Source organism: Neomonachus schauinslandi, chromosome 5 (genome assembly GCF_002201575.2).
Source record: "Neomonachus schauinslandi chromosome 5, ASM220157v2, whole genome shotgun sequence".
In the NCBI taxonomy this organism is placed as follows: Eukaryota; Metazoa; Chordata; class Mammalia; order Carnivora; family Phocidae; genus Neomonachus; species Neomonachus schauinslandi.
Window position 1 is genome coordinate 18,247,682 of NC_058407.1, and position 21,844 is coordinate 18,269,525.

General features: G+C 46.4%; 1 protein-coding gene across 1 annotated transcript in view; it reads left to right on the plus strand.

Annotated features, from left to right (window-relative positions):
* NT5DC3 (5'-nucleotidase domain containing 3) overlaps nt 1–21,844 on the plus strand; it is a 53,274-nt gene that overhangs the window by 23,979 nt on the left and 7,451 nt on the right. Inside the window, exons 3-11 of the mRNA XM_021687695.1 lie at nt 3,225–3,299; nt 3,975–4,030; nt 9,694–9,784; nt 10,707–10,844; nt 12,846–12,906; nt 13,334–13,436; nt 13,587–13,688; nt 16,067–16,148; nt 17,413–17,499. Coding sequence (XP_021543370.1) covers nt 3,225–3,299; nt 3,975–4,030; nt 9,694–9,784; nt 10,707–10,844; nt 12,846–12,906; nt 13,334–13,436; nt 13,587–13,688; nt 16,067–16,148; nt 17,413–17,499 — 795 coding nt within the window. The remainder of the gene's footprint in view (nt 1–3,224; nt 3,300–3,974; nt 4,031–9,693; nt 9,785–10,706; nt 10,845–12,845; nt 12,907–13,333; nt 13,437–13,586; nt 13,689–16,066; nt 16,149–17,412; nt 17,500–21,844) is intronic.

Sequence of the window (21,844 nt, forward strand, 5' to 3'; positions counted from 1 at the left end):
TGTGTGTGTGTGCGAGCGTGTGTGCCTGCGTGTGTGTGTGCTTGTGTGCCTGCATGTGTGTGTGCGCGCATGTGTGTGCGAGCGTGTGTGCCTGCGAGCGTGCACGTGAGTGTGTGCCTGCGTGTGTGTGCGCTTGTTTGTGTGCCTGCATGTGTGTGTGCGCGCGTGCGTGTGTGAGCGTGTGTGCCTGTGTGTGTTTCTGTGTGTCTGTCTCTCCGTCTGTGTTGGAAAGGGGCCCACCGTGAGGACAGTTTTGACTTGGTTGGTTGTATGGGGAAACCATTTAGGGGCAGGAGTGGAACATAGAAATCACCCCAGTCCAACCATTTCATTTTCCATAGGAAGGAAGGGGCCTGGAGGGGTTAAGTGACAGGCCTGAAGTCCTATGGGAGGGTAGCAGAGGCTAGAAGAGTGGGTCTAAAAGCCCAGGCCCCCCCAGTTCCATGTCCAGTAAAGCAGCTCCGTGTCATTGCGCACTTGCTATGTGCCGGAGACTGCCCCCCTGCCCGCATGCATCCTTTTTTTTTTTTTTTAATTTTTGAAGATTTTATTTTTAAATAATGGCTACACCCAACTTAAAACCCCTAGATCAGGAGTCACAGACTGTACCGACTGACCCAGCCAGGCGCTCCCCGCATGCATCCTTTGACTTATCTTCTCTGCTTCCATCTACAGTAGGACTTTTGGCATCCTTACTTTGGAGATGAGAAAACCGATGCTCAGAGAGACAGTGACCTTGCCAAGATCACCCAGCTAGCACATAGTAGGACACCCAGCTAGCACATAGTAGGACTGGGATTCGATGCCCGGTCCTGCATCCCTGGGGCCTGTTCTTTGTGACGACAGTGTTCCGTGAGGCCCTTTCAGCTGCCTCTGTCCGTTCTCCACGTCTGCCGTAATCTCTGGACCCCTTGGAAACGCTTTGTGTCTGTCAGGAGTGGCTTCCCAAGACCACACAGCTCTGGGGCCCACGGGTGGGTACACGGCCGTGTCTCACTGTGTGGTCTGTGTCCTGCAGGGGAGTCCAGATAGGCCTTGTTCAAAGCAGGAGCCGCCAGACTTTCCAGCAGTGCGAGTTCGGTGTGTACGCTCTCTCACTCTTACAGCAGCCGGCCCTGCCCTTGTCACCATGGATCCTCCGAGAAACTCACTGGGCCCTCGGAGGCCGCAGGTCCCGCCATCACAGGAGGCGAGGAGTGTCCAGTATGGTGGCTCAGGGTTTGTTCAGAGTGGATTGCAGGGGGTTGGGGTAGACTTGGGTGTGACATGGACCCGGATTCAAGTACTGGCCCAACCATTGTTTATCTTTGTGAGCTTGGGCAGGTTCCTTGACTCTACTTCTCAGATGATTCAGCAGTCCAAGGGACATGAGATGCCCTACCTCCTCCATGAGGAGTACATAGAATAAAGTCCAGAACAGTGTGTGGCCCATGAGTCAGTAAAAGCACCCCTCTCAGGAGCATTTAAATATCTCCCCCATGTCCTACATCTTTCTCCTCACTCCCAAGTTTAGGAGAAGATTCCAGAGGTGTGCAGACCCATGGCCTCACTTCGGGAGGCGGGACCGTGGTGCCGTGTGTGGGGTTCTGGGGATGTGTGTGTGAAGTCTTTTCGTAAAAATGCAGAACTGTACATGGTGTTCAGGATTCTTGGAAACGCCCCTGAGTGGAAATAGCATTTGGTGATTTCTTGGCATGCGCTGCAGGTGTTAGATAAATGAGCTCGGATGTGACATTTGAGTCAGCACTCTATGCAGCTTGAACACTTGCTGCATGCCATTCAGCCTGGTGGAAGCAGGAAATGTTTCCACACAAACGTGACCCTGGCCATGGAAAGTTAGTGCTTTTGTGCAAAGAGGTTGTGCGCCTCTTGATAGCTGTCTAGGCTTTTTTTTTTTTTAAGTGGGGGAGGGGCAGAGGGAGAGGGAGAGAATCTCAGGCAGGCTCCACACCCAGCACGGAAGCTGACCTGGGGCTCGATCTCACAACCCTGAGATCATTACCTGAGCTGAAACCAAAAGCTGGACGCTTAACCGACTGAGGCGCCCCCAGCTGTCCAGATTTTTACTTAAGCAGTTTACATTGTACCTGGAAGGAAGAGCCTGGTGCCACAGCCTCTCTAGACTCAGGAATTTACTCTTCTTTCCTACAGGTCTGTACTCCAAGGGCGGAGGGGAGTGGGGAGAGCAGGGGAAGAGGTCCAGGCCTGATTCCCTGCCCACCACATTGCAGCTGTGTGGCCCGGCCACCCTGTCTCTGTCAGTGCCTCTGGTGCCCCATCTGTAAAATGGGAACAGGAGGGCCTGCCTGCGGTACCAGCAGACGCGGTGCTCGGTACCTCGGTGCTACCGGGGGGTAGCCCGTGTTCTAATGCTGAGATTTGGGGGGCAGGGGAGGACCTAGTCTAGTAGATATGAACAGGGCTGGGATTTTTGCATAGTTTGAGGAATGGTTTGATAATAGGAGCTACCAGGGGAGCCGAGCTGCCTCCGAAAGTCACGCATGTTCTGAGTCAGAGTGCTGGAGCAGTAACTGGCTACCATATGCTGAGAAAGGGCCCTCTCGGCCCAAGTGGGAGGGAGGCCGTACCTGACAACAGGGAGGTCCTTCCACCCGGGGCGGGGGGGTAAGCAGCGGCCGACTATCTGGATGAGAAAAGCAATGAAAGCTATATGGAGGGGACCCACCCCCCCTTTGAAAAGTTTTCAGCTTGGTCTCTTCATGAAACCTGGCAGTGGGGCCACGCCGGGGGCCGGTACATTGAGGTGCTCATATCTGAGCTGAATGGATGGTTGGTAATGTGTTGGGGAAAGTCACCCTTCTAAGAGAGGGGATGCTCCAGTTCCTCTTCATTAGCCGCCTTAAATACAGTAGGAGGAGGCTAAGTCTTGGAGGTGGAAGCAGACGTATTTCTGGGCTCCTAGGAGATAAAGGGGCCTGGGGGCAGAGGGAAGGTTGGACGGGGGTAGTGAAGACGAGAGAAGCTGGGGCCGGGGGTGAGACCTTACCTGTGCTTGGGCAGATGAACAGGAGTGGGGTGGAGGGAGGGCTTTGTGACCAAGAGGTCCTTGGTCCAGAAGCAGAGGGCTAAGCTGTGGTCTGTCCTCACCCCATCTTCCCACCAAAGTGTGTCAGCCACCTCAGCTTTTGTACAGGGACCAAATCTGGACACTATCTGAACTTAGTACATTGTTAGCTAAAAATGCTGCCTTTCTTCTTTCTTAGTATCCGGTGGAAATCAAGAAGTATGAGTATGACCCAAATTTTGCAATTCGTGGACTTCATTATGATGTGCAGCGGGTAGGTTTCATCGTCCTGTTTTTCTACAGTTTAATGGTGTTTGGGAATAATGTACTTTCGGTGCTTTTCTTTGCTGGACACAGAAGTTGATTTTAAATTCTATTCCTTGGGGCTGCAGAACTGAATTATTAAAAAACATCTTTGGATAAAGTCTTCTGCAAAAGACTATTAGAAAAAAATGAATGCATTTAGCTATTTGGAAGATACTCTTTATTTCTAGAAGTCGTTTTTGGTGTTTTGAGGAGTCAATTGTCATATTGTTTTTGCACATCAGTCATTTCCTTAACAGACTGCACAGTGCTTTTTTTTTTTTTTTTTTTTAAGATTTTATTTATTGAGAGAGCAAGCGAGTGAGAGAGGGAGAGGATGAGCAAGGGGGGAGTGGGAGAGGGAGAAGCAGACTCCCCACTGAGCAGGGAGCTTGATGTGGGGCTGGATCCCAGGACCTTGAGATCATGACCTGAGCCAAAGGCAGATGCTTAACCGACTGAGCCACCCAGGTGCCCCCACAGTGCTCTAATCAACAGGCAAACCTGTTGGACACATACAGTGTGCTTCTTTGCCACATCAACCTGGTGCTGATAGGGTTTGTAATGACACCTGAAATTCTCATTAAATATGCAGCTTGCTGTGCATTCTTCACCTGTGTGTGTGTATGTGTTTATGTTTTTGAAGGCAGTATTGATGAAGATTGATGCTTTTCATTACATCCAGTTGGGAACCGTCTACAGGTAAGAGTAAGAGGAGGTAAATTTAATTCACTCATCGTAACGAAGTGGCTTTGGGTGACAGACCTAAGACCCATTGACTGCTTAGATATGAAGAGTTGTAGTGTGTGTATTTGTGATTTATTCACTATTCATTCAAGAACATTTATTGGGGCCTGTTATGCCAGACCCGAAGGGTTTGGCTTACACGGATGCCCCAAGGAGCTTGGAGTGTAGATTGGAAGCCACATAAATTAATCAGACTGCAGTCCGTAGGGATCAAGGTGATGATGGTGTTTAGGCCATTAGGGGGCGCTCTGGGGAGGTTCTAGGGGAGGACGGGCTCTCTAGAGGTGCCTGTCTGCCGCTGAGTGAGGGTCCTGGAGCCGAGGTTTTGGGTGGGGAGGGAGGCTGGGGTGAGGCAGCGGATTCTTGTTCCCACCATGGCAGTTGAGTAGTTCGGATATTAAGACCCCCCTCCCATTTATTAGAATTAGTAGAAGCACTTAGCTCAGTCCAAAATCTTTGTCACTTTGAAAATGAAGGATTTTGCCTTTTCTAATCCTTGAATTTGGGGGAGGATTTAGGAGTATGGTCATTATACCTTAAAAAAAGAGCTGTGCCTATCTTAGGTTCTTCTTTCACAAACTCTTTATTAAAATTGATGTTTTTTATTCAAGTTAAACATGCACACAGTTCCGATCAGATAGTGCTGAGAGCGTCGTGGCAGGCTGCAGTAGCCCTCTGTCCTCCTCCCCACCCAAGCCCTTTACACTGTTCATTTTTTTCTTCACATTTTTCTTCCTATCTCTTTTTCCTTTTTTTTTTTTTTTAAAGATTTTTAATTTATTTATTTGACAGAGAGATAGAGAGCACAAGTAGGCAGAGCGGCAGGCAGAGGGAGAGGGAGAAGCACCCCAGGTGCCCCTTTTCTTTCTATTTCTAAATAATGTGCTCATACTTCTGTTTCCTAATTTATTAATTCTGGACGTTGTCTCTGCCATGGGACAGGACTTGGTGCGTGCACAAGCCCCCGCTTCTCTGGGCTCGTTCTTCGAGCCTCGTGCAGATCCGTGTCTGCGTGTTTCTCCATCCTTGGTCATTGTTTGCATCCTGACTCTGCAAGTCATGTTCCCTCTTACGCCATGTCATGCACTGTGACTGCTTTCTTCTGTGTACAGTGCTTGCTTTTTCTTAGATTTAATAATAACATCACTTTTTATCTGCTTTGTTTTCTGTAGAGGTGTCCCTAGTTTTTTCTAAATCCTCCATCACCAATATCATCCATGTATTTATTTCCCAACAATTCAAATGTTTTAGATATCTTATCAGTTACTTTTGTGTTTAATTGACTACCCCTTCTGCTCTGACCTTCTCTGATGGCTCATCCTGGGGCTTGGGTTTGCCTCTCTCTCTGTTCCCTGATGCCCATCTTTTCCTCTCTTTGGCTTTACTCCCTCGTTCTGCTTTAGCATATCCTCCAGGAGCTCCCCGGTGCCTCGCAGAGCTGAGCCTTTCTGGGGGCTCTGGCCGCTAATCAGTTCTTCGCGTTGGTGTCCCCATGCAGGACCCTATTCTCAGCTTGCTAAGCCAGGAGCCTCCTTTTCATCTGCTATTTGTCTTCCACGAACATGTTGAAATGTCTTGTCTACTGATGTCTTTGCTCTCATATCCTTTTACTTTTTGAGTAGTTTATTCTTTTTTTTTTTTTTTTTTTTTGAGAGAGAGAATGTGCATGTGCAAGTGGGGTGGGGAACAGCAGAGGGAGAGGGAGAGAGAGAATCCCAAGCAGGCTCCACACCCAGTACGGAACCCATGAGGGTCTGAGTCTCATGACCCTGAGATCATGACCTGAGCTGAAATCAAGAGTCAGGTGCTTAACTGACCGAGCCCTGTAGGTGCCGCTGAGTAGTTTATTCTTTTGCTATCATTTTAATGGTATTTCAGGAGGGAGAAGAGATGCTGGTGTTGATGAAAATAATAGTAGTAATAATAAATAGCAACGAGCAAATACGAAGTCTTGCTACAGCACAGACACTGTCATAAGGGTTTTATTTGGGTTCACTTGTTTGATCCTTGAAATAATCTTATGAGGTAGGTACTGGTATTAGTCCCAGAGATGTTAAGTGACTTGTCCAAGGCCACACAGAAGTGGAATTCAGACCCAGCTTGTCTGGCTCTGAGCCTGTGCCTTTGACCTATACGCAGCATGGTTTTCGTGAACGGATTAGGTTAAGGAAATCCTTCACCAGATCTTTCGGATCTGTCCCTCCGTCTCTGTTCCTGCCATCAGCTCCCTGGCTCAGAAACTTAATCCTTTTCTCTTGGGCTCTTGTAGTTTTCTGCAGTGTGGTCTGTCCTGGACATTGTTGCTGGACTGATTCATCTAAAGCATTGCCCTCAACAGTCTCTCCTCTGAAATCCTGGCTAGCTCCCACTGCCTGGAGAATGGAGCCCAAACCTCTTAGGTTTTCCACCAGCCTTCTCTAAACCCGTATCCTACTCTTCTTCCACACACAGCTCTTTCACCTCCTGATTAGTTACGACTCTTGGTTACAAGTGACTGAAACCCGACTCAGACTGGGTTAACCAGAAACACAGCATTAGCTCACCTGTTGTGAAATCCAAGGGACAGTGCCAGTTGCAGGTGTGGCTGGCTCCAGGGGCCAAATTGATGTTGTCAGAACTCTTTCCATCTGTTGGCTCTCTCCCTTTGGGTTTGCTCCAGGCAGGTCCCTGCACATGGAGACCCCTGGTGACACCCCTGGCCCCAGGTCAACAGGAGCAGGGGACGGTCTCTTCCCAGCAGTTACAGCCAGTCTTGGCGTGCATGAGGCAGGTGCACGTAGCACGTATATTCCTTTCCTCCGAGGTCTCCTTTCCTGCTGCTCGCTATCTGCTCATGCTGGTGTGTTCTACCAGGGTGCAGTTTTCCTTCCTCGCTGCTTCTTGAAATCTCATCCACCCTTCCTTCAAGGCTGACTGGTGCTGAGGCCTCACCCCCCGCCCCCCCTCAGCCCGACATGGTCTTTCCTTCTTCTTCTCAGACCACGGAGTCCTACAGCTCCTAACTGCTTTGTTTCTTCTTCTGAAGGTCAGTTGTCCACCATGTTAGGGAGTATGGAGAGGGCTAGGCGGGAGAAGCCAGCCGAGGCATTTGAAGGAGAGGGAGCGTCGGGTTTAGGTCCTGGGAAGGTCGCTGTGGCCGCAGCGCTGAGGGATGTGGTGGGCTGAGGCAGCGTGGGTGCGTGTGTGGGCTCTGGAGTCACACTTCCTCAGCGTGGACCCTGCCTCACCGCTTTCGTGTGTGTGGCCTTGAGCCACTTCTTGACCATCTCAAAGCCTTGGTTTGTTCCTCTGTAGAATTGGCGTAATTCCCCTGGCTGCCCCAGGGGTGCTTGTCAGGTAGACCAGAGTGTGCCCCGGGCAGTAGAGACACGAAGAGTGTCCCTGCTCTTGCTTTTCCCTGAAAAGGGGAAAGGCCTTGGCAGGGCAGAATGCCCCCTCCTCAGCCTTGCCCATTTCTGAGATCTGCCGTGGGTCCCCAGCTCCTATATCCTATATCAGGTTGAATTTTGTGTTGTGGGCCGTGGGAGCGAATGCCACAGGCCAGAGGGGGAGGCAGACTGGCTCTCACTACAGTCCCATTTGGTACCCACAGTTCAAGTTCTGGCTAGGGACCTGGGGAAAAGCTACGCTTGTTCTCATCACAGGTACACCAGCAAAGCTTTGCTAGCGCTTGCCACGTACTCTTCTGTATATAGTAGCTCATCTGATCTTCTCAGTTATGCCAGGAGGCAGACACTATTATTGTTCCCCATTTTAAAAATGACACTGAGACCCGAAGAGGTTCTATTGCTTGTCCAGGTAATATCCCTACTAATTAAGGAAGCTGAACCCCGGGCAGACACTTGCGGATCTGTGCTCCTAACCTTTATATTTCTCACAACCTCATGGGGCCACATCAAGTAGTTTGCATTTTGATCCTTGCACTGGTTGAGGCTGTCCCCGGGTGCGGCTGGCCGTGCCCCAGAGCCTGTGGCCGCCGTCCTGTGGGGTGCTGTCCCTGCCGGAGCCGCCTCCTGCCGAATCCGGCTCGCTGCAGCCGACTCATCTCACCGCTGCTTTTGAGCTGACATTCAGTAGTTACTGGGGCAGCTTGGGAGGCTGTGAACCTGGCAGGGCCTAGTGTGGGAGCAGGAAATGACTCACCCAGCAGAGTTCTTTCATTTTTTTATAATTTCTTTCTAAGTGTTAGAGTTTTAGGCAGGTGCACACCTGAGCAGGAGCTCTGCCTCAAGGTCACCGCCCAGAATGATCGGCTGAATGATAAAGGGAAGTGCAAGGCCTCCTTTGTTTTCACAGGCTGGAAGTTGTAGCAAGTTAATGAAGATGGGGGAGGGGGGTGTGGGCAAAATACTAATGAATCCCCTTGGGTATTTTTGAAAGTTATATGAGGGCAGAGAACAGAGGAAAGAGGCTGAAATTATATTTTCATTACACTTACATATCAAACATAAATTATATTTTATATTTGTGGTTTTATAAGCAGCCGGTTTGTATTAGTAACTGAGACTCTCAGGGCATTATTCATACTCACACTGTAGGTAGCCCTGGGTGGACTTCCCATCATCCATTCTGTGGTCTCCTCACCACTGGTGCCTTGTTTCCCAAGCACCTTCCCCACAGAAGCGGCTGGGGAACCGACGTTCTTCTTCGTGACCCTCTAGAGGGGGCAGTGCTAGGTGAGGAAATATGAGAGCATTAAATCCCTGGTGAGAGCACCTGCTCAGAGCGCTGGCGACGGCGGCGGCAGAGGTGAAAGCCAGGTTGCTCTTCGCTGACTCCAAAATTTATTTTCCTCTTTGTGGAGCAGCTGGATTCGTTTGCAGATTCTGCCGTGGCTCCCGGAGGCAGGCAGTTGGCAGATGTTACCCTGGCTTTTTATAGATGAGGAAACTGGCCTTGACTGTCACGTCGCATTTGGGGTCATCCCTCTCAGAGATGTCACCCAGGCTTCCTGCCTTGTGTCACAGGGTTTAGTCCACCCGAGCCTCATGTGTGGCCATTCCTGCCTCAGCGCTGACCTTTTTAGGAGTGAGTATCAGAGGGCAGGAGGATGATAGAGACAAAGCTAGCCTTTCCGTCCCTAATCTATTAAAAACATAAAACATAAAAACGGAAACCTAAACCCACCCCCAAAGCAAACCCTACTCCCAAAGCAAAGGAGGGCCTTGTGCCTTGTACCTTGTACCTTGTACCTGTGTGACATTAGAGGTTGAGGAGCCTGGGCCCCTAGAGCCAGAAAGCCTGGGGTCTGGTCCTGTCCCACCACTTCCTACTTTGGTGACCTTTCTGGGCCTCAGTTGCCTCTGCTGGGAAATGGGAAAATGTTAGTGCTTCCGTCCTAGGATTGCTGAGAAGTAAGTGAATGACCGTGTGGAATTCACACCTGCCCGCTCTAGTACGTGTTATTTTTCCTGCCCTTATTACCCACGGAATGCTGGTGGTGGTGGTAGGAATAGTAGCTTCTTGCCTGTCACTGGTAGCACTTACCCGTGGCACATCTCACCTCCTTGTGACAGTGGCGTCTTGCCCCGGGGCTGAAAAATCCCAGCAGTTGCCAGAGGTCTGAAGTCACTGCTCTCACTAGTTGAGTCTAACTGCACTACCTGTGATTTTTCCAGAGGCCTCAGTGTTGTCCCCGATGAAGAAGTCATTGAAATGTATGAGGGGTCCCACGTGCCCCTGGAACAGATGAGCGACTTTTATGGAAAGGTAATGAGAGATTATTTATTTAAAGCAGCTTGTCAACAGACATGTCCTGGTAGATTTAGGATCTCTCTGAGTGCTCCTGTGGAACTGACAAGGGCATTTGGGACTGTTTCGAGAGGCCCTGGATTTGAGAGAGGCTAGTATGTTGGCATCTCTCCTAGGCCCTTCATGGTTCCCCTTTCTTAGCTCTTTCCTCCCTATCTGATGAAGGTTCTTTATACCTTCTTTGCACCCGCCCCTGTCTACAACCCCCCACCCCACCCCAGGCATGTCCCCACTTTCTGGATGAAGTCAGGGCAGCTGTGGTTGCCTTCCCTGAGATCGAGGACAGCAGGTCACCCTGTGGTTGGAGGGAAGCCTCTGCTTCTCTGACTTTTGTGGTTCTCTTTGCTTTCTGAATTTTTGCTCGTCTTATTAGGTGCACTCTTATTTGCACTGTCAAAATGCACTGGAAGATGCCCGGTCAGCGGGTAAACTTAGGCTTACTAATTGCAGGCATTCAGAGAAAGGCTCTTTTTCAGGCTCACATATGGCTGCGTGGGGGCACTCACATTCAGGAGAGTTATGTGGCTTTTTATGCCATTCCATGGGCAGTAGTCTACTTGCCGGCTTTCCTCTGTGTTTGATGGGAGAGTGTGAGCTGGAAGTTAGAGCTCGCAGGAGCATGAAAAAGTGGTTAGATTTTTTGGGGGCGGAAATCAGGACATTTCCTTGGATTTCCCAGTTATGCTTAGAGTACCTCATCAGCTGTGCCAGGAACGATAAGAAATAAGGCGAATGCTTCTACTTTGTTATTGTTAGAATTGTCCTTTTCTTGGGGAGAGGGATCCAGATGTTGATGACCAGAATCCCCCTGGGTAAATGTCAAGTCTGGCTCTGCTGTGGTGTTGGTCTCTGTTTCTGACGCTCTCCTCCCTGCCTGCAGAGTTCTCATGGAAACACCATGAAGCAGTTCATGGACATCTTCTCCCTGCCGGAGATGTCCCTCCTCTCCTGCGTGAATGAATACTTCCTTAAGAACAACGTTGACTATGAACCTGTCCATCTGTACAAAGATGTCAAGGTGAGAGGCGGTGGTCCACGTCTCCCAGAGGGTTTTAGCAGAAGGGACAGCATCGTTAGCCTCCTTGGGTTAGGTATTTGAAATAGGTATTTGAAATTTGAAATGATCCCTTTGCCTGGGATCTCTTTTATTTATGGTTTTACCCTGAAAATTATTAAGAAAGATCTTATGTTAAGAAGATCTGGAAGAAGCTGGAAATCAGTTAAGGAAGAAGGCGCTCATACTGTTACCCGGATTTCTAATTCTTCCTGAACAAAGGCCAGGGCCAGTGCATCTGGTCAGAGGGGCGGGTGGTGGCTGAGGTCTAGCCTGACCCAGCTCACCCCTGAGCCTGCCTGCAGAGGGGGTGACTTCACACGCAGGCTGCAGCCCATGCAACTGCAGTTGCCCAGAGTGGGCCTCTCTCTTGTACGCGGAGGTTCCATGTAGGCCTTCCCAGCCCTGCAAAAGCTGTGTGAAAACCCAGTTGGAGAGGGTTATAGACAGCTGTGAAACTTACATGCATATATACGTACATCATTTATGTAGCTTTGTATTTATATATGTTGATTTATGTTCGCATGTGTTTATATATATTCTTTAAACTTTCTGAACTTTTTTCAGTACTTAAAAATATGTTCATGTATTAACATATACATATATCATATACATATGTTTATAAGTATGTATTTCTATGTATATATATATGTAATATATATTTAATAAGCACTAATATTTTTAAGAGATCTGTATTTATGTACTATAATGTTTTTATTATATCCTTATGACTAATTTTAAATTTCGACTGCTTTAAATCATGGGTTTTAGGAAGATGAAGAATGAATTCCAGTTTCTCAGTATTAGTCTGGTATGATTTGAACTAAAGTTAAATATTTAGTTTCTGTTCTCCTTTTTATGTGCACAAATGCTTTAAGAATTTTAAGTATCACTTGTGGTAAAAGATAAATAAAAGAACCACTTGTAGTTATATAACCCTTTCAGTCATGAGGAGAGATGTCTATCTGATACCATCAATGGAGAGCCCTGAGGTATATTCCAGGCACTGTTTTTCTGAGTGCTTTCTGCACATTAACTCATTAAATCCTCACAACCATGCCTGGAGGTAGGTACTATTATTATTCTCATTTTACAGATAAAGAAACTGAGGCACAGAGAGGTTGAGTCACTTGCCCAGAGTCACACAGCTAGTAATGGCAGAGCCTAGATTTCCAGCCAGGAAGTTTGGCTTCGGCTTGCTCTGAATCCCTGCCTTCTGCCGATGTGAAGCCTGTGCTGGAAGGTGGCTGAGGTTGAGTTTGTAGTCCAGAGGCGCTCACTCTTGATAGAAATCTCCTACCAGTTTTCTAAGGCTTATGGCCCAGTTTTGCCTGCAGCCCAGTCCCCTGCTGTAGGCTCCCGAAAGTTTCCGTGTGCCTCCAGGAGAGCCACATCTATGGTGGACCTGCTTAGTGCCCCCTGAGAGTGGGGCTGCACTCTGACACCTGCCAGGCATCAGGCCGCCACAGCCTGTGGCCTGTGAGGGGCTCGCGGCCTCCTCTTCCTTGTGTCTGCCTGAGTTAGCATCTCACTGACCGCTCCTCGCCTCGCTGAATGGAAGAGCCTGTCATTGGTCTCGGCCTCTTTCTCTGGAGTAGAGAACCTGCTCTTGGGGTCCAGGGAGGGGTGCAAAGATGAAAAAAGCAATAATTCCCTTTGTCCAGATGCCCTGGAATTGTCTGTTCATGATACTGCATAGAAATTGCCATTTACCATGTGGAATTTTATTCAGAATTGTTCACACAAGTTATGTCCCCCCAGTGACCCTTCTGAAAACTGCCACTGTTGCCATGGAAACCTAAGTGTTGGCCGCCTGTGTGAAATGGCCCAGCCCTGGGATTTCATTTGGTGCTCGGACGGCCAGGCCTCTAAAGGCGGACATCGTTGCGAATGCCGTTCCGCTCGTCCTGTCGCGCAGGCTGTCTCACTGACCCCATCACTGATTGGAAACCTCTCTTTCGACAGGATTCAATTCGAGATGTGCACATCAAAGGAATCATGTACAGCGCGATCGAAGCAGATATTGGTACGTAGGCAGCATTATCGCGAGGGCCGCTTCAGCCTGTCCCTTTGCCGGGCCACGAGCTGGCCGTTATTTTCATTCTTGGTGCCGAGCCGGCGCCCAGTACCTCTTCCCAGTGCAGCATGAGGACCTTGCTTCCTCGCACCTCAGACGTCTCCCTCCCCTTTGTCTCAGAGCTCCACCTAATCCTGACCCAAAAAGACAGGCGCTGGCTGCGGCAGGCAGGCATCTAGTATGTTCCCTTAGACCGAGGGGGTGGAGTCTTGGTTCCTGCTGGACCAGGTATTGCTAGGCCAGCCTGAACCACGCTTCCTTAAGACTTGCCTTCTCCCAAGGGCCCCGGACGCACTGGACCCACAGGTTTAGGGAGCGCTTGCAGACTGACTGACTTCATGCTGAATCCGTGTGTGAATTTGTCTCTTGCTCTTAGAAAAGTACATCTGCTATGCCGAGCAGACCCGGGCAGTGCTGGCCAAACTGGCTGATCACGGCAAGAAGATGTTCCTCATCACCAACAGCCCCAGTAGTTTCGTGTAAGTGGCAGCGGGTGTCCCTGCTGGCTTCTGGCTCACGTCTTGTCTGGTATTCCCATTTAAGTTCACAGTTGAAAATTTGAAAGAAAACGTTGCAAAGGTAGTGAATCCGTTTCTTGTTAGACTCACCTGGCTGACCTGTTGTTTCAGGGACAAAGGGATGAAGTATATTGTTGGAAAAGACTGGAGGGACCTGTTTGATGTGGTCATCGTTCAGGCCGAGAAGCCAAACTTCTTTAATGATAAGCGGAGGTGAGCGTCTGTCTTTCTGGGAGAACTAGATTGTCATCCTTTGCTGCTGTGAACATTTAAGTCGTGTGACTTGGTGAAGTCTAGTTGGAAAATCAGAAGCGTCTGACATTGTAGCTTTTGATTTTGAGGACGGCTCGCACCTGTTGAGATGGTTCTCACTTCAGCTGGGCCTACTTCAGTCCTGGGGGTCAGGCTCTAAGAAAAAGATAAAAAAAAAAAAGAAAAAGATTGACAGCAATGAAAAAGCCACACTTAGTATTAGATCATAAGTTAGACCTCTTGATGCAGATGCGTTGTGAAGCATAACAGAACAACAGCAACAGCGGGCCACCTGGTGGGTATTTTGGTACGTACGGCTCTCACTGGTGCATTTAAAATTACAGCTGGATTTTGCAAAACTCTGCAACACAGGTTTTGTGTCAAATGGAATAAATCTCTACCAAGACTTACATAGCGTCTTCCTGCCACGGGAAATAGAGGAGCTGGGAAGTTTTGGGTTATGACGGTGACTAGGGTGTGCTCTTAGTGTTAGTAGGTGGGGGTCAGGGATCCTAAAATATTTTTTTAACATTTTAAAAATGTTTTGTTTTATTTTTTAAAAGATTTTATTTATACTGAGAGAGAGAAAGAGAGCATGAGCAGGAGGGAGGGACAGAGGGAGAGGAAGAAGCAGCTCCTCTGCTGAGCAGGCAGCCTGACGAGGGGCTCGATCCCAAGACCCCAGGATCATGACCTGAGCCAAAGGCAGATGCTTAGCTGACTGAACCACCCAGGTGCCCCTAAAATGTTTTGCAATGTGTGGAACAGACCTCTTCACCAAGTGTCATCCCCTCCCCCTGCACCCATTTATTTTGTCTTTGTTCTGCATGCGCGGGACACCTCCATTCCTCCCTGTGTTATTTATAATGGTGAAGATCAGAGACAACCTAAAGGAACATCCATGGGAGGGGGTATTATACAGCCATTAAAAATGATGTATTTGGGGGGCGCCTGGGTGGCTCAGTTGGTTAAGCGACTGCCTTCGGCTCAGGTCATGATCCTGGAGTCCCTGGATCGAGTCCCGCATCGGGCTCCCTGTTCGGCGGGGGGTCTGCTTCTCCCTCTGAGCCTCCTCCCTCTCATGCTCTCTGTCTCTCATTCTCTCTCTCTCAAATAAATAAATAAAATCTTAAAAAAAAAAATGATGTATTTGGGGGGCGCCTGGGTGGCTCAGTTGGTTGGGTGACCGATTCTTGATTTTGGCTGAGGTCATGATCTCAGGGTCATGGGATCAAGCCCCGCATCAGGCTCCGTGCTGAGCATGGCGCCTTATTGGGATCCTCTCTCTTTTTCTCCCTCTTCTCCTCCCTGCATGCACGCGCTCTCTCTTTCTCTCAAAAAAGAAAAAGATGTATTTGGGAAAAAAAGCAATGAGCATGTTTTATGACTGTTAAAAACATGTATGAAAGGATTTGTAATCACATGGGAGATTGCTCACAACATTAGAGAAAAAGAGATACAAATCAGTATACACAGTGATCCTCATTTGTGTTCACAAAAAAGAGAAAAATAACAGATGCTATCTTTATAGACTCAAAGACACCTACTGAAATGTTAGGTGTTTATACCTGGGCACTGGGATTAGGGGTCACTTCCCTTTTTCTTCATTCTATTCTGCATTTTCCAGATTTTTTGCAGTCAGTTTAAATTTTTCTGATTAGAAAAACAATCCAAATAATGTTACCTTAAAAAAAGGCCAACAGACCCCCACATAAACATTAACATTTGGACTTTTATTCTTTTTTTTTCTTTTAATTTTAAAGATCTAATTGGCTTTATTAATTGATTCATGAATTAGGCTGCATCCCATCTAGCAAGTAGAGGGAAGCTCCCAGGAGCCTCTATTCTTATTCCCATTCTCTGTCATAAAGTGATTTGTCTCCTCCTCAGATTTGTTTTGTGTCTAGAGTGGCTGGATTTCAAGCGCTGAGTGGGACACGTGTACTAAGGCGGTTTTTCCATAAGCTGTTTTTGTGAAGCAGATTTTCTGTGGGATCAAATACATTTTGGGAAATCTGGGCTAAAGAAAGTTTCTCTCCTGGGAGGGCTTTTTAGAGTCCTCAGTGACTTTTTAAGAGGGACGTAAGTAGTGCCTAGTGTTTTCCAAATTTATTTGACCCTGGAGTTCTTTCCTCATTAAATACCTTTTGGATCCCAGGGTCTGCAGTTTGGGATGTGTGCACTGGGCCAGGGGGTGTGGTGGTGGAGTTGGGGCTCCAGGCCTTTTCCAGGTTTGTGCAGTCCCTTTCCATTCCCACTGAGTAACCATGTGGTGTTTCCTAAGTAGGCAGCATGCACGGTTCCCATGGGTCATGGCGTTTTCCCCTTTTTGTTGTTAGACCTTTCCGCAAGGTGAACGAGAAAGGCGCCTTGCTCTGGGACAAGATCCACAAGTTGCAGAAAGGCCAGATTTATAAGCAGGTACGTCATGACCGATTTTTCCTTCTTGTTCCTTTGCTTTGTGGTCAGGTATAATGAAAACAGCCCACGTTTGTTGAGGCCTCCTGTGTGCCCGGCATAGTTCTGAGTGTTCTGCTTGAATTGGCTGTTTATAACATGGCAGCAAAATTTAAACTTAAGTCAGTATATTCTCAATGTGTTATGTTTAAATTAACTCAGAATTGAACAGTCCTTAAAAACAAAATTTAAAGAACTACTTTCATAGTATATATAATTTAAGATGTTAGTAGTAAACCTTGGATATTTCTCTTGAAGAAGCATTGAATCACATGGTGTCTTATCTTAAGTTAGTGATTATTTCCTGATGAGCTGTGTTTATATACAGTTGTTTTTTTTTTTAAAGATTTTATTTATTTGACAGAGAGAGACAGCAAGGGAGGGAACACAAGCAGGGGGAGTGGGAAAGGGAGAAGCAGGCTTCCCGCTGAGCAGGGAGCCCGATGCGGGGCTCGATCCCAGGACCCTGGGACCATGACCTGAGCCGAAGGCAGTCGCTTAACCACCTGAGCCACCCAGGCGCCCCCATATATAGTTTTGATATATTTTGGTATCAGTAAAGCTCTCAAATGTTTGAATAAGTGATTGAATCACTGACCCTTCTTGTGTTACTGAAGTTTGTTTTATCTCATCCTTTAAAATTTTTATATTTCTGTAAGATTTATAAAACACATGAAATTATAGAACAGTACCACAGGGTTAAAAAAACTCAGTACATTCCTGGTGGATTTATAACACACTGCTGATGTGGCAGGAAGTATATTTTCTAGACCTTGAGAGATTGGCTTTGATACAGCCGTCCCACTAGTAGGAAGTTAGACCAAGGAAATTATTAAGATGTAGCTAAAACTTTGCTACAAGAATATTTACCATGAGTTACAAAATAGATAACAAGGTAAATGTCCAGCATCAGGGAATTGGTAAAAGGAATCACAGTATTTCTCAGCTACTGAAATGGTAGATTAGTTACTTATTGACAGGGTCACAGACTGTTCAGTGTAAAAGGATCATTACAAAGAGGTATATACAATATGAATCATTTTCGGGAAGTGCATTTGACTTAGAAGAAAGGTCTGAGAGATTTCACGCAAAGGTGTTTTTGTCTTTTATGTTTTGATACTTAAATTATATATGAAAGCAAAGTTTTTAAAAATAGATATTTTGGGCCACAGGTTATATAGGCTTCTATCTCAGATGATATAATATCTATATTTTTCTATTATTGCAGGGCAATTTATATGAATTTTTGAAGCTTACTGGATGGAGAGGATCCAAAGTGTTGTATTTTGGTGACCACATATACAGTGACCTGGCGGTGAGGAGCCTCTTTTTCCATTTCTTTGTTGGGGGACAGATGTGTTAGTCTCACTTCCTAACGAATTTCTCTTTAGTTTAAGACCATTTTTATGGTTTCATAAAAATGAGGACTAGGTCGCCTTTTTTTTTTTTTAATGTCTCATTTTTTACAGAACAGAATGGATGAGAGGTGTAAAAGTAATTTTTTTTGAAATGATAGAAATTAGTAATTTACTCAGGATTTATCAGAAAAATATTTCCATTTAAGTAATGGTAAAAAATAAATGCCAGTGTTCTTTTCTTTTTTAAAGATTTTATTTATTTATTTGACAGAGAGAGACACAGCGAGAGAGGGAACACAAGCAGGGGGAGTGGGAGAGGGAGAAGCAGGCCTCCTGCAGAGCAGGGAGCCTGATGCGGGGCTCGATCCCAGAACCCTGGGATCATGACCTGAGCCGAAGGCAGATGCTTAACCGACTGAGTCACCCAGGCACCCCAAGTTCTTTTCTTTTTTGTCCTCTCATTAAACATCAGAGGTAGACGAAGAAGAATTCGTAAACATTAGTCAGGGCTTCTTTTGCAAGTTCAAAAGCTGGCATTTCCAGGAAACAGCTATTATAAGAAAGTGAGGCATTTCATGCCCGTTGGAATAACGAGAGCAGCGTTGCAGGACTTGAATTATGATTTAATCTGTAACTGGAACAGGACCGAGTCCATCACGTTTACTGCCGTGCTCGGCTCCTGGTGCAGTGAATTTCTGTTTGCTCAGTGCGCCCAGGTTAATGGCACCGTGCACGATGTGCAAAGCCTGAGTGACACCTGGTGTCGGCAGGGTCACCGGCGCGGGGGCGTGGCTGGCAGTCGAACTCCATTATTGGTATTTCCGAGCATTTGGAGCCACTTTAGAGTGGTCTCATGTTTCTGTCCCTCTTGTGTCCGCCGGCCATCCAAGCAGTGAGCTGGAACGGGCTGTGCAGTAGGACTGTCTGGGATGCGTTTTCATAGTACATGTGCTGGAGTCCGAGGTCTGTGGCCTCAGACTTCAGACCGTCTGGGGGCGGGGCAGGGGGAGGGGGGAGGGGAGGGGAGTGATTCCAGTGTCTGTGTGCGGAGACACTCTTCCCAGGAGATTGCCGCACATGCCCTGCATGGTCACGTCTGTCCAGCGGGCTGAGGGTCCAGTGGAAGGAATCGTGGGCTCAGGACTGGAAGATAGGTTTTCACTCCAGCTCTCCTGTTTTTAGCTGGGTGACCCGACACACATCCTCCAAGCCCCAATGTCCTCATTTGTGAGAAGAGTGAAGTAAGATAATATGTGTAAAAGTCGTAGTGAAGTGCTACTATCCGGAGGCTGGCACGACCAGAGTGTTTGGCCATGGCGTCACAGACATTTGCCTCTTGCCAAGTGGAGTCTTGGGCCTTGATGAGATAACTATGTGCCACCCGTGAGGTATGTGGGTACAGGACCCTGGGAAGGCACACACACGCATGCAGATTTAGCATCGTGAGAGGTGCTCACAAAACAGTAGTTTCTTCAAGTGTGCTCCCTGTGACGTCAGCATCACCTGGAAAACTTGTTAGAAATGCAGTTTCTCAGGCCTCACATCAGACCTACCGAGTCCGAAACTCCGGTGGGGCTCAGCTGTGCATGTTTTAAACAGCCTTTCACATTAAAATTTAATATCAGGGTAATACTGCCTCAGAATAAGTTAGGAAGTGGTCTCTCTTTTTCAGTTTCTGGAAGACTTTGAGAAGGATTGGTGTTAATTCCTCTTTAAATGCTTGGAAGAATTCACCAGTGAAACCGTCTATCTGGTCCTGGGCTTTTTATTGTTGGAAGGGTTTTGATTACTGATTCAATCTCCTTACTAGTTAGAGGTCTTTTCAGATTTCCTCTTTTCTTCATGAGTCAGTCTTGGTGGGTTGTGTGTTTCTGGGAATGTCATCTAGGTTATTCAGGTTGTTGGTGTATGGTAATTTGTAGCTTTTATAATTTTTATTTCTGTAGAATTGGTAGTATTGTCACTACTTAAATTTCTGATTTTCGTAATTTGAGTCTTTTTTTTTTTTTTTGTCAAGCTAAAAGTTTGTTAATTTTGTTGTCAATCTTCCCTTGGTTTTTTTGATTTTTTTTTATATTGTTTTTCTATTCTCTTTTAATCTCTGCTCTGATCTTTGTGATTTCCTTGGTCTTAATTAGCTTTCAGATTAGTTTGTTCTTCTTTGTCTAGTTCCTTACGGTGTAAAGTTTGATTGTTAATTTGGGACCTTTCTTTTTTTTTTTCATTGTAAGTGTGTATGGCTATAAATTTCTCTGTGTAGTACTACATTTGCTGCATCCCATAGATTTTGTTATGTCGTGTGCGCGTTTGCATTTAAATTTGGCACAGGGTATTTTCTCATTTCTCTTGTGATTTCTTCTTTGACTTTGAGGGTGTTCTTTCATTCCCATATGTTTGTGAACTTTTCAGTTTTTCCTTCTGCTGTTGATTTCTAGCTTCACTCCTTGTGATCAGTAAAGATAGTTTGTGTGATTTTAAAATTTATTTTGACTTATTTTGGGGCCTAACATAAGGTCTGTCTTGGAGACTGTTTCATGTGCATGGAGAAAAATGTGCATTCTGCTTTTGTTGGGTGGCATATTCTGCATATGTCTGTGAGGTCTGGTTGGTCTTCAGTGTTGTGCAAGTCATATTTCCGGATGCATCATCTTCTGTCTGGTGGTTTTTCTGTTATAGAATGTGGACTGTTGAAGTCTCCTACTGTTACTGCAGAGCTGACTATTGTTTCCTTCAGTTCTGCTAATATTTGCTTCATATATTATGGAGCTCTGATGTTTGGTGCATATATGCTTGTAACTTCTATATTCTTGGTGAATTGACCTTTTATCATTATATAATGTCATTCTTTGTGTCTTGTGACAGTTTTTGATTTAAGGTCTATTTTGTCTGATATTAGCATAGCACCCCTGCTCTCTTGGTTACTGTTTGTATGGAATATCTTTTTTAATCCTTTCAATCTATGTGTGTCCTTAAATCTACAGTGAATCTCTTGGAGGGATGCCTGGCTGGCTCAGGTGGTGAAGCATGTGACTCTTGATCTTGGGGTTGTAGGTTCGAGCCCCACATTGGGTGTAGAGATTTTAAACAAACAAACAAACAAATAAATTGAGTCTCTTGGAGTATATAGTTGGATCCCATGCCAAAGTTTGAAAACCACTGTTACGAAGGGCTAAGATCAGTTCATTAACTAACATGTCAGAAATTATGTGGCAAAGCACATTATCCTTCAAGGGAGTCACCTTGGGAATGTAGCTACTTCTAATGTTGGTGCTGTTTCTCACAAAACATTTGGGTTCCCCTTTTGGGATAGATTTGAGAGCCAGGTTGAGGCACAGGAAAGAATCAGTTTTATTATTAGTAATTTATTATCATACATAGTCTTAGGAATGTTCCAGATGACTTTTTACTTATTTTCAGAAATAAAAGCCACCTTCCAAAGTTTGCCACCATTGGGAGTATTTAAAAGGTCGTGCTGTAGGTTTTCATATATTATAGGAGAAGGAGAAATACTGAAAGGTTTAAAGAAATTCAGTGAGTGAAGATGGTAGGCATCCTTAGCACTTACGGAGCAGGGATTCTGGCTTTAGGTGAGTAGTCAGTGAACTTTTAAAATTGTAAACCTTATACTACTTTATTACTTAAAACCTCAAAGCTTTCCTTTATTCTTCAGAGTAAAAGCCTGATTTCCTACTGTTTCCTACAAGGCCCTGCTTGATCTATCCTTCTCCAGCCTTCCTCTCTGAAGCCAGGACCTGCCTCTGCCCTCTCCTACTCTGCTGTAGGCTCCCTGCCTGGCTATTCCCTTATAACTCTACCCCCACGCCCCCCACCCCAGCATGTTCCTGCCCCAGGGCCTTTGCACTTACTGTTTTCCCAGCCTGAATTGTTCTCCCACATATTTCATACTTTCACTCTCCTTCCTTTCTGATCTCTGCTCAAACATCCCTTTATTGGCCTGGTTTTACTAACCACTTTATATACAATGGTAACTTTTTTCCTTCTTATTCTGCTTGATATTTGACCATTGTATTTATCACCACCTGCCTTTGTATATTTACTTGCTTATTTTTTGCCCCTATTTCCCATGAGGGCAGGGTTTTGTCAGTTTTTGTTCATTGTTTTATCCTCATTGTCTAGAACAGGGCCTGGCAGTTAGAAGTATTGGATAAATATTTGCCAAATGAGAAAATGAATGACCATTTAGTATGGTGATTGTATATCTTACATTTCCCAGGATGTATCTGTTGGCAGATATTCTGGCTTATTGTCAAGTCATGAGGTCACTGTATTTGGAATGAAGAA